Source organism: Oncorhynchus nerka, linkage group LG7, assembly GCF_034236695.1.
Source record: "Oncorhynchus nerka isolate Pitt River linkage group LG7, Oner_Uvic_2.0, whole genome shotgun sequence".
Classification (NCBI taxonomy): domain Eukaryota; kingdom Metazoa; phylum Chordata; class Actinopteri; order Salmoniformes; family Salmonidae; genus Oncorhynchus; species Oncorhynchus nerka.
The window spans coordinates 94,708,992-94,726,999 of NC_088402.1; the positions used below are offsets into that span (position 1 = coordinate 94,708,992).

Here is an 18,008-nt window from a genome sequence, read left to right on the forward strand (position 1 = left end):
AGGGTGGAGAGGAGTTAGGGAGGGAGATGGGGGAGGGTGGAGAGGAGTTAGGGAGGGAGATAGGGGAGGGAGTAGAGGGTGGAGAGGCGTTAGGGAGAGATAGGGGGAGGGTGGAGAGGAGTTAGGGAGGAGATAGGGGAGAGAGTAGAGGGTGGAGAGGGTGGGGAGAGAGTAGAGGGTGGAGAGGAGTGGGGGAGGGAGTAGAGGGTGGAGAGGAGTGGGGAGGGAGTAGAGGTTGGAGAGGAGTTAGGGAGGGAGATAGGGGGAGGGTGGGGAGGAGTTAGGGAGGGAGATAGGGGAGAGAGTAGAGGGTGGAGAGGAGTGGGGGAGAGAGTAGAGGGTGGAGAGGAGTGAGGGAGGGAGATAGGGGAGAGAGTAGAGGGTGGAGAGGAGTGGGGGAGAGGGTGGAGAGGAGTTAGGGAGGGAGATAGGGGAGAGAGTAGAGGGTGGAGAGGAGTGGGGAGAGAGTAGAGGGTGGAGAGGAGTTAGGGAGGGAGATGGGGGAGGGTGGAGAGGAGTTAGGGAGGGAGAGTAGAGGGTGGAGAGGAGTTAGGGAGGGAGATAGGGGAGGGGTGGAGAGGAGTTAGGGAGGGAGATAGGGGGAGGGGGGGAGAGGAGTTGGGGAGGGAAATAGGGGGAGAGAGTAGAGGGTGGAGAGGAGTTAGGGAGGGAGATAGGGGGAGGTGGAGAGGAGTTAGGGAGGGAGATAGGGGAGAGAGTAGAGGGTGGAGAGGAGTTAGGGAGGGAGATAGGGGAGAGAGTAGAGGGTGGAGAGGAGTTAGGGAGGGAGATAGGGGAGAGAGTAGAGGGTGGAGAGGAGTTAGGGAGGGAGAAATGGGGAGAGAGTAGAGGGTGGAGAGGAGTTAGGGAGGGAGATAGGGGAGAGAGTAGAGGGTGGAGAGGAGTTAGGGAGGGAGAAATGGGGAGAGAGTAGAGGGTGGAGAGGAGTTAGGGAGGGAGATAGGGGAGAGAGTAGAGGGTGGAGAGGAGTTAGGGAGGGAGAAATGGGGAGAGAGTAGAGGGTGGAGAGGAGTTAGGGAGGGAGATAGGGGAGAGAGTAGAGGGTGGAGAGGAGTTAGGGAGGGAGATAGGGGAGAGAGTAGAGGGTGGAGAGGAGTTAGGGAGGGAGAAATGGGGAGAGAGTAGAGGGTGGAGAGGAGTTAGGGAGGGAGATAGGGGAGAGAGTAGAGGGTGGAGAGGAGTTAGGGAGGGAGATAGGGGAGGGTGGAGAGGAGTTAGGGAGGGAGATAGGGGAGGGGTGGAGAGGAGTTAGGGAGGGAGATAGGGGGAGGGAGTAGAGGGTGGAGAGGAGTTACGGAGGGAGATAGGGGAGAGAGTAGAGGGTGGAGAGGAGTGGGGAGAGAGTAGAGGGTGGAGAGGAGTGTGGGAGAGGGTGGAGAGGAGTTAGGGAGGAGATAGGGGAGAGAGTAGAGGGTGGAGAGGAGTGGGGAGAGAGTAGAGGGTGGAGAGGAGTGGGGGAGGGAGTAGAGGGTGGAGAGGGAGTGGGGGAGAGGGTGGAGAGAAGTTAGGGAGGGAGATAGGGGAGAGAGTAGAGGGTGGAGAGGAGTGGGGAGAGAGTAGAGGGTGGAGAGGAGTTAGGGAGGGAGATAGGGGAGGGTGGAGAGGAGTTAGGGAGGGAGAGTAGAGGGTGGAGAGGAGTTACGGAGGGAGATAGGGGGAGAGTGTAGAGGGTGGAGAGGAGTTAGGGAGGGAGATGGGGAGGGTGGAGAGGAGTTAGGGAGGGAGAGTAGGGGTGGAGAGGAGTTAGGGAGGGAGATAGGGGGAGGGTGGAGAGGAGTTAGGGAGGGAGATAGGGGAGAGAGTAGAGGGTGGAGAGGAGTGGGGGAGAGAGTAGAGGGTGGAGAGGAGTGGGGGAGGGAGATAGGGGAGAGAGTAGAGGGTGGAGATGGTGGAGCGGAGTTAGGGAGGGAGATAGGGGGAGAGAGTAGAGGGTGGAGAGGAGTGGGGGAGAGAGTAGAGGGTGGAGAGGAGTTAGGGAGGGAGATAGGGGAGGGTGGAGAGGAGTTAGGGAGGGAGAGTAGAGGGTGGAGAGGAGTTAGGGAGGGAGATAGGGGGAGGGTGGAGAGGAGTTAGGGAGGGAGATAGGGGGAGGGTGGAGAGGAGTTAGGGAGGGAGATAGGGGGAGAGAGTAGAGGGTGGAGAGGAGTTAGGGAGGGAGATAGGGGGAGAGAGTAGAGGGTGGAGAGAAGTTAGGGAGGGAGATAGGGGGAGAGAGTAGAGGGTGGAGAGAAGTTAGGGAGGGAGATAGGGGGAGAGAGTAGAGGGTGGAGAGGGAGTGGGGGAGAGAGTAGAGGGTGGAGAGAAGTTAGGGAGGGAGATAGGGGAGAGAGTTAGGGTGGAGAGGAGTTAGGGAGGGAGAGTAGAGGGTGGAGAGGAGTTAGGGAGGGAGATAGGGGAGGGTGGAGAGGAGTTAGGGAGGGAGATAGGGGAGGGTGGAGAGGAGTTAGGGAGGGAGATAGGGGAGAGAGTAGAGGGTGGAGAGGAGTTAGGGAGGAGAGATAGGGAGAGAGTAGAGGTGGAGAGAAGTTAGGGAGGAGATAGGGGAGAGAGTAGAGGGTGGAGAGGAGTTAGGGAGGAGATAGGGGAGAGTGGGGGAGGGGTGTGTGTGTGTGTGAGAGTTTGATGAAGCTTTAGGTATACTATAGCTCACAATGCTGTGTGTGTGTGTGTTTCTATGTATCTGTGTGTGTGCGTGTGTGTGTGCGTATAGCAGCGATCTGTTCTGAGGCTGTAGTTTCTGGAGTGGATGGCGTGCAGCTCTCTCTCAGCCAATCACACGCTCCACTCATCACTATGGCAACCACACAGGCCAATCAGGTACAGTGTATTCGACACCACTGTCTCTCATCACTCCTGTAAACTGGACCTCTCATAATCTCAGAAATATTCTCTCTCTGTCTCTCTCTCCCCCTCCCCCCCCTCTCTCTCTCTCTCCCCCTTCCTCTCTCTCTCTCTCCCCCTCTCTCTCTGTCTCTCTCTCTCTCTCTCTCTCTCTCTCTCCCCTTCCTCTCTCTCTCTCTCTCTGTCTCTCTCTCCCCCTCTCTCTCTCTCTCTCTCTCTCCCCTCCTCTCTCTCTCTCTCTCTCCCCTTCCTCTCTCTCTCTCTCTCTCTCTCCCCCTTCCTCTCTCTCTCTCTCTCTCTCTCTCCCTTCCTCTCTCTCTCTCTCTCTCTCCCCTCTCTCTCTCTCTCTCTCTCTCTCCCCTTCCTCTCTCTCTCTCTCTCCCTCCCTCTCCCTCTCAGCATGTAGAGATAGTGGGTAAGCCTCAACCTGCCACTCCCACCCACCCTGCCACCCCCCGGCACCGTACACCAGTACCAACAATACCGTAAGACTGTGTGTGTGTGTGTGTGCGCGTGTATAGGGATGTCTCTCTGTGTGGAGGTGTAGCAGATATGTGTTAGTGTTTCTCAGTTTATTGATTGATCCTCACAGATAACTGAACAAATTCAGAATGGACATGATAATAAGGGCTGATTTAAATAATTCTGATTTTGTGTGTAGCGGTCCCGGACGTGTCCACGTACCAATACGAGGAGAGTTCTGGCTACTACTACGACCCTCTAACGGGACTCTACTACGACCCTAACTCACAGGTAGCACATACTCTACTACGACCCTCTATCTGGACTCTACCACGACCCTCTATCTGGACTCTACTACGACCCTCTAACTGGACTCCACCACGACCCTCTATCTGGACTCTACTACGACCCCCTATCTGGACTCTACTACGACCCTAACTCACAGGTAGCACATACTCTACTACGACCCTCTATCTGGACTCTACTACGACCCTCTATCTGGACTCTACCACGACCCTCTATCTGGACTCTACTACGACCCTCTATCTGGACTCTACTACGACCCCCTATCTGGACTCAACTACGACCCTAACTCACAGGTAGCACATACTCTACTACGACCCTCTATCTGGACTCTACCACGACCCTCTATCTGGACTCTACTACGACCCTCTATCTGGACTCTACTACGACCCTCTATCTGGACTCTACTACGACCCTCTAACTGGACTCTACTACGACCCTCTAACTGGACTCTACTACGACCCTCTATCTGGACTCTACTACGACCCTGTATCTGGACTCTACTACGACCCTCTAACTGGACTGTACTACGACCCTCTAACTGGACTCTACTACGACCCTCTATCTGGACTCTACTACGACCCTAACTCACAGGTAACACACACTCTACTACGACCCTCTAACTGGACTCTACTACGCCCCTCTATCTGGACTCTACTACGACCCTCTATCTGGACTCTACTACGACCCTCTATCTGGACTCTACTACAACCCTCTAACTGGACTCTACTACGACCCTCTATCTGGACTCTACTACGACCCTAACTCACAGGTAGCACATACTCTACCACGACCCTCTATCTGGTCTCTACTACGACCCTCTAACTGGACTGTACTACGACCCTCTAACTGGACTCTACTACGACCCTCTATCTGGACTCTACTACGACCCTCTATCTGGACTCTACTACGACCCTAACTCACAGGTAACACACACTCTACTACGACCCTCTATCTGGACTCTACTACGACCCTCTATCTGGACTCTACTACGACCTTCTATCTGGACTCTACTACGACCCTCTATCTGGACTTTTCTACGACCCTCTAACTGGACTCTACTACGACCCTCTATCTGGACTCTACTACGACCCTCTAACTGGACTCTACTACGACCCTCTAACTGGACTCTACTACGACCCCAATTCACAGGTAACACACACTCTACTACGACCCTGTATCTGGACTCTACTACGACCCTCTATCTGGACTCAACTACGACCCTCTATCTGGACTCTACTACGACCCTCTAACTTGGGGCGGCAGGGTAGCCTAGTGGTTAGAGCATTGTACTAGTAACCGAAAGGTTGCAAGTTCAAATCCCCGAGCTGACAAGGTACAAAATCTGTCGTTCTGCCCCTGAACAGGCAGTTAACCCACTGTTCCTAGGCCGTCATTGAAAATAAGAATTTGTTCTTAACTGACTTGCCTAGTAAAATAAAGGTTAAAAAAATATATTTAAAAAACTGGACTCTACTACGACCCTCTATCTGGACTCTACTACGACCCTCTAACTGGACTCTATAACGACCCTCTATCTGGACTCTACTACGACCCTCTATCTGGACAATACTACGACCCTCTAACTGGACTCTATAACGACCCTCTAACTGGACTCTACTACGACCCTCTATCTGGACTCAACTACGACCCTCTACTACGACCTTCTAACTGGACTCTACTACGACCCTCTATCTGGACTCTACTACGACCCTCTAACTGGACTCTATAATGACCCTCTAACTGGACTCTACTACGACCCTCTATCTGGACTCTACTACGACCCTCTATCTGGACTCTACTACGACCCTCTAACTGGACTCTATAACGACCCTCTATCTGGACTCTACTACGACCCTCTATCTGGACAATACTACGACCCTCTAACTGGACTCTATAACGACCCTCTAACTGGACTCTACTACGACCCTCTATCTGGACTCAACTACGACCCTCTACTACGACCTTCTAACTGGACTCTACTACGACCCTCTATCTGGACTCTACTACGACCCTCTAACTGGACTCTATAATGACCCTCTAACTGGACTCTACTACGACCCTCTATCTGGACTCTACTACGACCCTCTAACTGGACTCTATAACGACCCTCTAACTGGACTCTACTACGACCCTCTAACTGGACTCTACTACGACCCTCTATCTGGACTCTACTACGACCCTCTATCTGGACTCTACTATGACCCTAACTCACAGGTAGCACATACTCTACCACGACCCTCTATCTGGACTGTACTACGACCCTCTAACTGGACTCTACTAGGACCCTAACTCACAGGTAACACACACTCTACTACGCCGCTCTATCTGGACTCTACTACGCCCCTCTATCTGGACTCTACTACGACCCTCTATCTGGACTCTACTACGACCCTCTATCTGGACTCTACTACAACCCTCTAACTGGACTCTACTACGACCCTCTAACTGGACTCTACTACGACCCTCTATCTGGACTCTACTACGACCCTCTATCTGGACTCTACTACGACCCTAACTCACAGGTAACACACACTCTACTACGACCCTCTAACTGGACTCTACTACGCCCCTCTATCTGGACTCTACTACGACCCTCTATCTGGACTCTACTACGACCCTCTATCTGGACTCTACTACGACCCTCTAACTGGACTGTACTACGACCCTCTAACTGGACTCTACTACGACCCTCTATCTGGACTCTACTATGACCCTAACTCACAGGTAACACACACTCTACTACGACCCTCTAACTGGACTCTACTACGACCCTCTATCTGGACTCTACAACGACCCTCTATCTGGACTCTACTACGACCCTCAATCTGGACTCTACTACCACCCTCTAACTGGACACTACTACGACCCTCTAACTGGACTCTACTACGACCCTCTAACTGGACTCTACTACGACCCTCTAACTGGAATCTACTACGACCCTCTATCTGGACTCTACTACGCCCCTCTATCTGGACTCTACTACGACCCTCTATCTGGACTCTACTACGACCTTCTATCTGGACCCTACTACGACCCTCTATCTGGACTCTACTACAACCCTCTAACTGGACTCTACTACGACCCTCTATCTGGACTCTACTACGACCCTCTAACTGGACTCTACTACGACCCTCTATCTGGACTCTACTACGACCCTCTATCTGGACTCTACTACGACCCTCTAACTGGACTCTACTACGACCCTCTATCTGGACTCTACTACGACCCTCTATCTATACTCTACTCCGACCCTCTAACTGGACTCTACTACGACCCTCTATCTGGACTCTACAATGACCCTCTATCTGGACTCTACTACCACCCTCAATCTGGACTCTACTACCACCCTCTAACTGGACACTACTACGACCCTCTAACTGGACTCTACTACGACCCTCTAACTGGACTCTACTACGACCCTCTAACTGGAATCTACTACGACCCTCTATCTGGACTCTACTACGAACCTCTATCTGGACTCTACCACGACCCTCTATCTGGACTCTACCACGACCCTCTAACTGGACTCTACTACGACCCTCTATCTGGACTCTACTACGACCCTCTAACTGGACTCTACTATGCCCCTCTAACTGGACTCTACTACGCCCCTCTAACTGGACTCTACTACGACCCTCTATCTGGACTCTACTACGACCCTCTAACTGGACTCTACTACGACCCTCTATCTGGACTCTACTACGACCCTCTATCTGGACTCTACTATGACCCTAACTCACAGGTAGCACATACTCTACCACGACCCTCTAACTGGACTCTACTACGACCCTCTATCTGGACTCTACAACGACCCTCTATCTGGACTCTACTACGACCCTCAATCTGGACTCTACTACCACCCTCTAACTGGACACTACTACGACCCTCTAACTGGACTCTACTACGACCCTCTAACTGGACTCTACTACGACCCTCTATCTGGACTCTACTACGACCCTCTATCTGGACTCTACTACGACCCTAACTCACAGGTAACACACACTCTACTACGACCCTCTAACTGGACTCTACTACGACCCTCTATCTGGACTCTACTACGACCCTCTATCTGGACTCTACTACGACCCTCTATCTGGACTCTACTACGACCCTCTAACTGGACTCTACTACGACCCTCTAACTGGACTCTACTACGACCCTCTATCTGGACTCTACAACGACCCTCTATCTGGACTCTACTACCACCCTCAATCTGGACTCTACTACCACCCTCTAACTGGACAATACTACGACCCTCTAACTGGACTCTACTACGACCCTCTAACTGGACTCTACTACGACCCTCTAACTGGACTCTACTACGATCCTCTATCTGGACTCTGCTACGACCCTCTATCTGGACTCTACTACGACCCTCTATCTGGACTCTACAACGACCCTCTATCTGGACTCTACCAACACCCTCAATCTGGACTCTACTACCACCCTCTAACTGGACACTACTACGACCCTCTAACTGGACTCTACTACGACCCTCTAACTGGACTCTACTACGACCCTCTATCTGGACTCTACTACGACCCTCTATCTGGACTCTACTACGACCCTAACTCACAGGTAGCACATACTCTACCACGACCCTCTATCTGGTCTCTACTACGACCCTCTAACTGGACTGTACTACGACCCTCTAACTGGACTCTACTACGACCCTCTATCTGGACTCTACTCGACCCTCTATCTGGACTCTACTACGACCCTAACTCTGGGTAACACTCTACTACGACCCTCTATCTGGACTCTACTACGCCCCTCTATCTGGACTCTACTACGACCCTCTATCTGGACTCTATTACGACCCTCTATCTGGACTCTACTACGACCCTCTATCTGGACTCTACTACGACCCTCTATCTGGACTCTACTACGCCCCTCTATCTGGACTCTACTACGACCCTCTAACTGGACTCTACTACGACCCTCTAACTGGACTCTACTACGACCCTCTATCTGGACTCTGCTACGACCCTCTATCTGGACTCTACTACGACCCTCTATCTGGACTCTGCTACGACCCTCTATCTGGACTCTACTACGACCCTCTATCTGGACTCTACTACGACCCTCTATCTGGACTCTACCACGACCCTCTAACTGGACTCTACTACGACCCTCTAACTGGACTCTACTACGACCCTCTATCTGGACTCTACTACAACCCTCTATCTGGACTCTACTACGACCCTCTCTCTCCTCTTCTCTGTCTCTAGTACTACTATAACGGGGTCACTCTGCAGTATATGTACTGGGACGGAGAGAAACAAACCTACGTTCCAGCACCTGCCCAATCAACAGCTGAGGCTGCTGTTGCCCCCGGTGATAACTCCGCCCCCCCTGATCCTCCCTCTGCTGCTCCTGGAGGCAAGGAGAAGAAGGACAAGCCCAAAAATAAGACAGCCCAACAGGTAACACACACACACACACACACACTCATACACAACACACACACACAAAACTAAGCTACATAGGTGTGCTAATGTGTGTTCTCAGATAGCGAAGGACATGGAGCGTTGGGCTAAGAGTCTGAACAGACAGAAGGAGAACGTTCGCTCTCTCTCCTCTTCCTCCTCTTCCTGCTCCACCACCCCTGTGACCTCTATGGCTCCTCCCCCTGGTTACGCCCGGGTGCCTGGACACGGTCGCCTTGACGATCGCCGAGAGTCCGCCAGCGCTGACGCCGGTTATGCTGTCCTGGAGAAGAAGGTATCACTCGCACGGACACACACACACACACACACACACACACACACACACACACACACACACACACACACACACACACACACACACAGCTCTGACCCTTCTCCTCTTTGGCCTGTAGGGGGCGTTGTCTGAAAGACCTCAGATCATCCTGGACCAGCTCAGACACACAGACAGAGAGGTACACACCCTTTCTCCCTCTCCCTCTGTTTCTCTGTTTCCTGCTCTTTCTATTCCAATGGTTATCCTTCTCCCTCTCCCTTCCTCTGTACTCTCTCTCTCTCCTCTCTCTCTCTCTCTCTCTCTCTCTCTCTCTCTCTCTCTCTCTCTCGCCAGGCCCGGTTCTAGGTATTTGGGGGCCCAAAGCGAGATTTGGTTGGGGAGGGCCCCCCACCATGTGGGAAAACATTTTATTTGTCGCCCTCTTGACAGTGGAGAGAAAATGTTTAGTTTTAAAGTTAATTTCCTATAATTCTACACATTTTGCCATGGGGCGTAGAGACCATGTTGCAAACACAAATACCCAGTGCAATCAAAGATTCGTTTTATATATATTTCCACGCTGAAGTTGGAATAATACTGTGAAATTGTGAAAATTATGATATTGTCCTTTTAGTATTTGAGCTGTTTTGGTGGGGTGGAGTTTTGGCCTTCCATGGTGACATCACCAGGCGGTAAATTAGTTAATTGACGAATAAGAAAGAGAGTTCCAAACCTCTCTGCCAATAACAGCTCATTTGAAGTTTTCTCCCCAACTCAGACCACCAGACAGTCCTAGCAAAATTACTGCTTGAGAAATTGCTCTTTGCTAAGTTTCTAATTTTTGTTTCTAATTTTATTTATTTGTAAAATCACATTAAGGTACTTAATAGTTACCCAGAAATGATTTGATATGGACATAAAAACAGCTGGATTGGACCTTTAAAGCCATTTTTCTGCCATTGTAATCATTTTGCCATGCGGTCAGTATTCGGCCATGATTAATACAAGTTTAGAGAAGGATTTTTAAACGCCGATACCGATTGTTGGGGGTCGAGGAGGCCTGATATTAAATATAATTACATTTGAACATTTTGATGAGGCATTTTTCCATGAGGACCTTCCCAGCAGATTCTGTGATATCGGTGAGGAAGTCAACATCTAACTATTTCCCCAATCGTCTTCAGGGTAACAACAAAACAAAAAAAAAGCCTTTCCTGTTTTGACAATTCTCAAGAAAACAACCGCTTTCAAATAATTTCACAAAAGATTACTTAAAGCTAACCAACAGTAGTTAGTCCACAAATCAGTCATTTCACAATTGGATGCAGTGAAAACAGGACAGACGACACAACCATTTCTTCAACAGAGGCTTCAAAACAGCGATATGTGTGACATTATAGAATATTTTGTGGAACAGTCCAGTTAGAGGGTCGTAGTAGAGACCAGATAGAGGGTCGTGGTAGAGTATGTGCTACCTGTGAGTTAGGGTCGTAGTAGAGTCCAGATAGAGGGTCGTAGTAGAGTCCAGATAGAGGGTCGTAGTAGAGTCCAGATAGAGGGTCGTAGTAGAGTCCAGATAGAGGGTCGTAGTAGAGTCCAGATAGAGGGTCGTAGTAGAGTCCAGATAGAGGGTCGTAGTAGAGTCCAGTTAGAGGGTCGTAGTAGAGTCCAGATAGAGGGTCGTAGTAGAGTCCAGTTAGAGGGTCGTAGTAGAGTCCAGTTAGAGGGTCGTAGTAGAGTCCAGTTAGAGGGTCGTAGTAGAGTCCAGTTAGAGGGTCGTAGTAGAGTCCAGATAGAGGGTCGTAGTAGAGTCCAGATAGAGGGTCGTAGTAGAGTCCAGATAGAGGGTCGTAGTAGAGTCCAGATAGAGGGTCGTAGCAGAGTCCAGATAGAGGGTCGTAGTAGAGTCCAGATAGAGGGTCGTAGTAGAGTCCAGATAGAGGGTCGTAGTAGAGTCCAGATAGAGGGTCGTAGTAGAGTCCAGTTAGAGGGTGGTAGTAGAGTCCAGATAGAGGGTCGTAGTAGAGTCCAGATAGAGGGTCGTAGTAGAGCTACCTGCACATTTATTAGCCAATGATCTCTTCCACATTCACAGTTTATAATCTCAAAATTGCAGCCAGCACTATAAAGCCAGGGTAAAAAACAACAACTAAATAGCAAAAGTTTAATATTGCTAACAACTTTAAGGCGATTAAGCTTTCATCATCCATTGGGTAAAGACATTACTTGTGAAGGTAGACAGACCAGCAGAGAGCTGTTTACCTCAGAGCTTGAATCTATCCTGCAAACAGGACATTCGGAAAGTATTCAGACCCCTTGACGTTTTACACATTTTGTTACGTTACAGCCTTATTCTAAAATGGATTAAATTGTCCCTCCCCCCCATCAATCTACACACAGTACCCTATAATGACATCACAATACCCTATAATGACAAAGCAAAAACAGGTTTGTAGAAATTTTAGCAAAGTTATTAAAAATAAAAAGCTGAAATATCACATTTACATAAGTATTCAGACCCTTTACTCAGTACTTTGTTGAAGCACCTTACAGCATTGAGTCTTCTTGGGTATGACGCTACAAGCTTGGCACACCTGTATTTGGGGAGTTTCTCCCATTCTTCTCTACAGCTCTGTCAGGTTGGATGGGAAGCGTCACTGCACAGCTATTTTCAGGTCTCTCCAGAGATGTTCGATTGGGTTCAAGTCCAGGCTCTAGCTGGGCCACTCAAGAACAGTCAGAGACTTGTACCGAAGCCACTCCTGTGTTGTCTTGGCTGTGTGCTTAGAGTCGTTGTCCTGTTGGAAGGTTGGAAGGTGAACCTTCACCCCAGTCTGAGGTCCTGAGCGCTCTGGAGCAGGTTTTCATCAAGAATCTCTCTTTGTTCCGTTCCTCTTTGCCTCGATCCTGACTAGTTCCCCAGTCCCTGCCGATGAAAAACATCCCCACAGCATGATGCTGCCACCACCATGCTTCACCGTAGGGATGGTGCCAGGTTTCCTCCAGACATGAAGCTTAGCATTCAGGCCAAGAGTTCGATCTTGGTTTCATCAGACCAGAGAATCTTGTTTCTCGTGGTCTGAGAGTCTTTAGGTGCCTTTTGGCAAACTCCAATCGGGCTGTCATGTGTCTTTTACTGAGGAGTGGTTTCCGTCTGGCCACGATACCATAAAGGCCTGATTGGCAGAGTGCTGCAGAGATGGTTGTCCTTCTAGAAGGTTCTCCCATCTCCACAGAGGAACTATAGCTCTGTCAGGGTGACCAACCGGTTCTTGGTCACCTCCCTGACCAAGGCCATTCTCCACTGATTGCTCAGTTTGGCCGGGCGGCCAGCTCTAGGAAGAGACTTGGTGGTTCCAAACTTCTTCCATTGAAGAGTGATGGAGGCCACTGTGTTCTTGGGTACCTTCAATGCTGCAGGCATGTTTTGGTACCCTTCCGCAGATCTGTGCCTCGACACAATCCTCTCTCGGAGCTCTACAGACAATTCCTTCAACCTCGTGGCTTGGTTTTTGCTCTGACATGCACTGTCAACTGTGGGACCTTATATAGACAGGCGTGTGCCTTTCCAAATCATGTCCAATCAGTTGAATTTACCACAGGTGGACTCCAATCAAGTTGTAGAAACATCTCAAGGATGATCAATGGAAACAGGATGCACCTGAGCTCAATTTCAGGTCTCATAGCAAAGGGTCTGAATACTTATGTAAATAAGGCATTTTTGTTTTTATAAATTTGCAAACATTTCTAAAAAACCTGTTTTTGCTTTGCTTTGGAGTTATAGTGTGTAGATTGATGAGGATTTGTATTTATTTAATCCATTTTAGAATAAGGCTGTAACGTAACAAAATGTTGAAAAAGTCAAGGGGTCTGAATACTTTACGAATGGACTGTATGTTTTTCCTTTCTGTAATAGACATGATAGCCAGTGTTCTATGTGGATTCTACATTTCCATAAAATTCTAAAAAACAGTTGCTTTGTTATAAGGGGTATTGTGAGGTAATTATGGGGTATTGTGATGTCATTAGGGGGTATAGTGTGTAGATTGATGAAGAAAAATATTTTATTTAATACATTTTAGAACAAGGTTGTAACGTAACAAAATGTGTAAAAAGTTAAGGGGTCTGAATACTTTCCCAATGCACTGGTCACACCTCCATCCCTGGTCACACCTCCCTCCCTGGTCACACCTCCATCCCTGGTCACACCTCCATCCCTGGTCACACCTCCCTCCCTGGTCACACCTCCATCCCTGGTCACACCTCCATCCCTAGTCACACCTCCATCCCTAGTACCTAGTCACACCTCTATCCCGAGTATCTAGTCACACCTCCATCCCTAGTACCTGGTCACACCTCCCTCCCTGGTCACACCTCCATCCCTAGTACCTGGTCATACCTCCATCCCTAGTACCTGGTCACACCTCCATCCCTAGTACCTGGTCACACCTCCATCCCTAGTACCTGGTCACACCTCCATCCCTAGTACCTGGTCACACCTCCATCCCTAGTGCCTGGTCACACCTCCATCCCTAGTACCTGGTCACACCTCCATCCCTAGTACCTGGTCACACCTCCATCCCTAGTACCTGGTCACACCTCTATCCCTAGTACCTGGTCATACCTCCATCCCTAGTCACACCTCCTTCCCTAATACCTGGTCACACCTCCATCCCTAGTCACACCTCCATCCCTAGTACCTGGTCACACCTCCATCCCTAGTCACACCTCCATCCCTAGTCACACCTCCATCCCTAGTACCTGGTCACACCTCCATCCCTAGTCACACCTCCATCCCTAGTCACACCTCCATCCCTAGTCACACCTCCATCCCTAGTCACACCTCCATCCCTAGTACCTGGTCACACCTCCATCCCTAGTCACACCTCCATCCCTAGTCACACCTCCATCCCTAGTACCTAGTCACACCTCTATCCCGAGTATCTAGTCACACCTCCATCCCTAGTACCTGGTCACACCTCCATCCCTTGTCACACCTCCATCCCTAGTCACACCTCCATCCCTAGTACCTAGTCACACCTCTATCCCGAGTATCTAGTCACACCTCTATCCCGAGTATCTAGTCACACCTCCATCCCTAGTACCTAGTCACACCTCTATCCCGAGTATCTAGTCACACCTCTATCCCGAGTATCTAGTCACACCTCCATCCCTAGTACCTGGTCACACCTCCCTCCCTGGTCACACCTCCCTCCCTGGTCACACCTCCATCCCTAGTCACACCTCCATCCCTAGTACCTAGTCACACCTCTATCCCGAGTATCTAGTCACACCTCCCTCCCTGGTACCTGGTCACACCTCCCTCCCTGGTACCTGGTCACACCTCCATCCCTGGTCACACCTCCCTCCCTGGTACCTGGTCACACCTCCATCCCTAGTACCTGTTCACACCTCCATCCCTAGTACCTGGTCACACCTCCATCCCTAGTACCTGGTCACACCTCCATCCCTAGTACCTGGTCACACCTCCATCCATAGTACCTGGTCACACCTCCATCTCTAATACCTGGTCACACCTCCATCCCTAGTACCTGGTCACACCTCCATCCCTAGTCACACCTCCATCCCTAGTCACACCGCCATCCCTAGTGCCTGGTCACACCTCCATCCCTAGTACCTGGTCACACCTCCATCCCTAGTACCTGGTCACACCTCCATCCCTAGTCACACCTCCATCCCTAGTCACACCCCCATCCCTAGTGCCTGGTCACACCTCCATCCCTAGTACCTGGTCACACCTCCATCCCTAGTACCTGGTCACTCCTCCATCCCTAGTACCTGGTCACACCTCCATCCCTAGTACCTGGTCACACCTCCATCCCTAGTACCTGGTCACAGCTCCATCCCTAGTACCTGGTCACACCTCCATCCCTAGTCACACCTCCATCCCTAGTACCTGGTCACACCTCCATCCCTAATACCTGGTCACACCTCCAACCCTAGTACCTGGTCACACCTCCATCCCTAGTACCTGGTCACACCTCCATCCCTAGTACCTGGTCACACCTCCATCCCTAGTACCTGGTCACACCTCCATCCCTAGTCACACCTCCATCCCTAGTCACACCTCATCCCGAGTACCTTTTCACACCTCCATCCCTAGTACCTGGTCATACCTCCATCCCTAGTACCTGTTCACACCTCCATCCCTAGTCCCTGGTCACACCTCCATCCCTGGTCACATCTCCATCCCTGGTACCTGGTCACACCTCCATCCCTGTTCACACCTCCATCCCTAGTCCCTGGTCACACCTCCATCCCTGGTCACACCTCCATCCCTAGTCCTGGTCACACTCCCATCCTGGTCACACCTCCATCCCTAGTCACACCTCCATCCCTAGTACCTGGTCACACCTCCATCCCTAGTACCTGGTCACACCTCTATCCCTAATACCTGGTCACACCTCCATCCCTAGTACCTGGTCACACCTCCATCCCTGGTCACACCTCTATCCCTAATACCTGGTCACACCTCTATCCCTAGTACCTGGTCATACCTCCATCCCTAGTCACACCTCCTTCCCTAATACCTGGTCACACCTCCATCCCTAGTCACACCTCCATCCCTAGTACCTGGTCACACCTCCATCCCTAGTACCTGGTCACACCTCTATCCCTAATACCTGGTCACACCTCTATCCCTAATACGTGGTCACACCTCCATCCCTAGTACCTGGTCACACCTCCATCCCTGGTCACACCTCTATCCCTAATACCTGGTCACACCTCTATCCCTAGTCACACCTCTATCCCTAGTACCTGGTCACACCTCCATCCCTAGTCACACCTGGTCACATCCCCCTAGTACCTGGTCACACCTCCATCCCTAGTACCTGGTCACACCTCCTCCCTAGTACCTGGTCACACCTCCATCCCTAGTACCTGGTCACACCTCCATCCCTAGTACCTGGTCACACCTCCATCCCTAGTACCTGGTCACACCTCCATCCCTAGTACCTGGTCACACCTCCATCCCTAGTACCTGGTCACACCTCCATCCCTAGTACCTGGTCACACTCCATCCCTAGTACCTGGTCACACCTCCATCCCTAATACCTGGTCACACCTCCATCCCTAGTACCTGGTCACACCTCCATCCCTAATACCTGGTCACACCTCCATCCCTAGTACCTGGTCACACCTCCATCCCTAGTACCTGTTCACACCTCCATCCTAGTAGTACCTGGTCACACCTCCATCCCTAGTACCTGGTCACACCTCCATCCCTAGTACCTGGTCACACCTCCATCCCTAGTACCTGGTCACACCTCCATCCTAGTACCTGGTCACACCTCCATCCCTAGTACCTGGTCACACCTCCATCCCTAGTACCTGGTCACACCTCCATCCCTAGTACCTGGTCACACCTCCATCCCTAGTACCTGTTCACACCTCCATCCCTAGTACCTGGTCACACCTCCATCCCTAGTACCTGGTCACACCTCCATCCCTAGTACCTGGTCACACCTCCATCCCTAGTACCTGTTCACACCTCCATCCCTAGTACCTGTTCACACCTCCATCCCTAGTACCTGGTCACACCTCCATCCCTAGTACCTGGTCACACCTCCATCCCTAGTACCTGGTCACACCTCCATCCCTAGTACCTGGTCACACCTCCATCCCTAGTACCTGGTCACACCTCCATCCCTAGTACCTGGTCACACCTCCATCCCTAGTACCTGGTCACACCTCCATCCCTAGTACCTGGTCACACCTCCATCCCTAGTACCTGGTCACACCTCCATCCCTAGTACCTGGTCACACCTCCATCCCTATCCCTATCCCTAGTACCTGGTCACTCCTCCATCCCTAGTACCTGGTCACACCTCCTTCCCTAATACCTGGTCACACCTCCATCCCTAGTACCTGGTCACAGCTCCATCCCTAGTACCTGGTCACACCTCCATCCCTAGTGCCTGGTCACACCTCCATCCCTAGTACCTGGTCACACCTCTATCCCTAATACCTGGTCACACCTCCATCCATAGTACCTGGTCACACCTCCATCCCTAGTCACACCTCCATCCCTGGTCACACCTCCATCCCTAGTCACACCTCCATCCCTAGTCACACCTCCTTCCCTAATACCTGGTCACACCTCCATCCCTAGTCACACCTCCATCCCTAGTCACACCTCCATCCCTAGTCACACCTCCTTCCCTAGTCACACCTCCATCCCTAGTCACACCTCCTTCCCTAATACCTGGTCACACCTCCATCCCTAGTCACACCTCCATCCCTAGTCACACCTCCTTCCCTAATACCTGGTCACACCTCCATCCCTAGTCACACCTCCATCCCCTGGTCATCCCTGGTCACACCTCCATCCCTAGGTCCACCTCCATCCCTAGTACCTGGTCACACCTCTATCCCTAATACCTAGTCACACCTCCATCCCTAGTACCTGGTCACACCTCCATCCCTGGTCACACCTCCATCCCTTGTACCTGGTCACACCTCCATCCTTAGTACCTGGTCATACCTCCATCCCTAGTCACACCTCCATCCCTAGTACCTGGTCACACCTCCATCTCTAATACCTGGTCATACCTCCATCCCTAGTACCTGGTCACACCTCCATCCCTAATACCTGGTCACACCTCCATCCCTAGTCACACCTCCATCCCTAGTCACACCTCTATCCCTAGTAC

At 51.1% G+C, this 18,008-nt stretch overlaps 1 protein-coding gene across 1 annotated transcript in view; it reads left to right on the forward strand.

Annotated features, from left to right (window-relative positions):
- The window catches only part of LOC115125693 (RNA-binding protein 10-like), a 120,513-nt gene that overhangs the window by 94,939 nt on the left and 7,566 nt on the right, over positions 1–18,008 (forward strand). Inside the window, 7 exon segments of the mRNA XM_065021006.1 lie at positions 2,735–2,838; positions 3,262–3,315; positions 3,317–3,347; positions 3,524–3,615; positions 8,862–9,056; positions 9,142–9,354; positions 9,473–9,532. Of these exon segments, the coding sequence (XP_064877078.1) occupies positions 2,735–2,838; positions 3,262–3,315; positions 3,317–3,347; positions 3,524–3,615; positions 8,862–9,056; positions 9,142–9,354; positions 9,473–9,532 (749 nt within the window).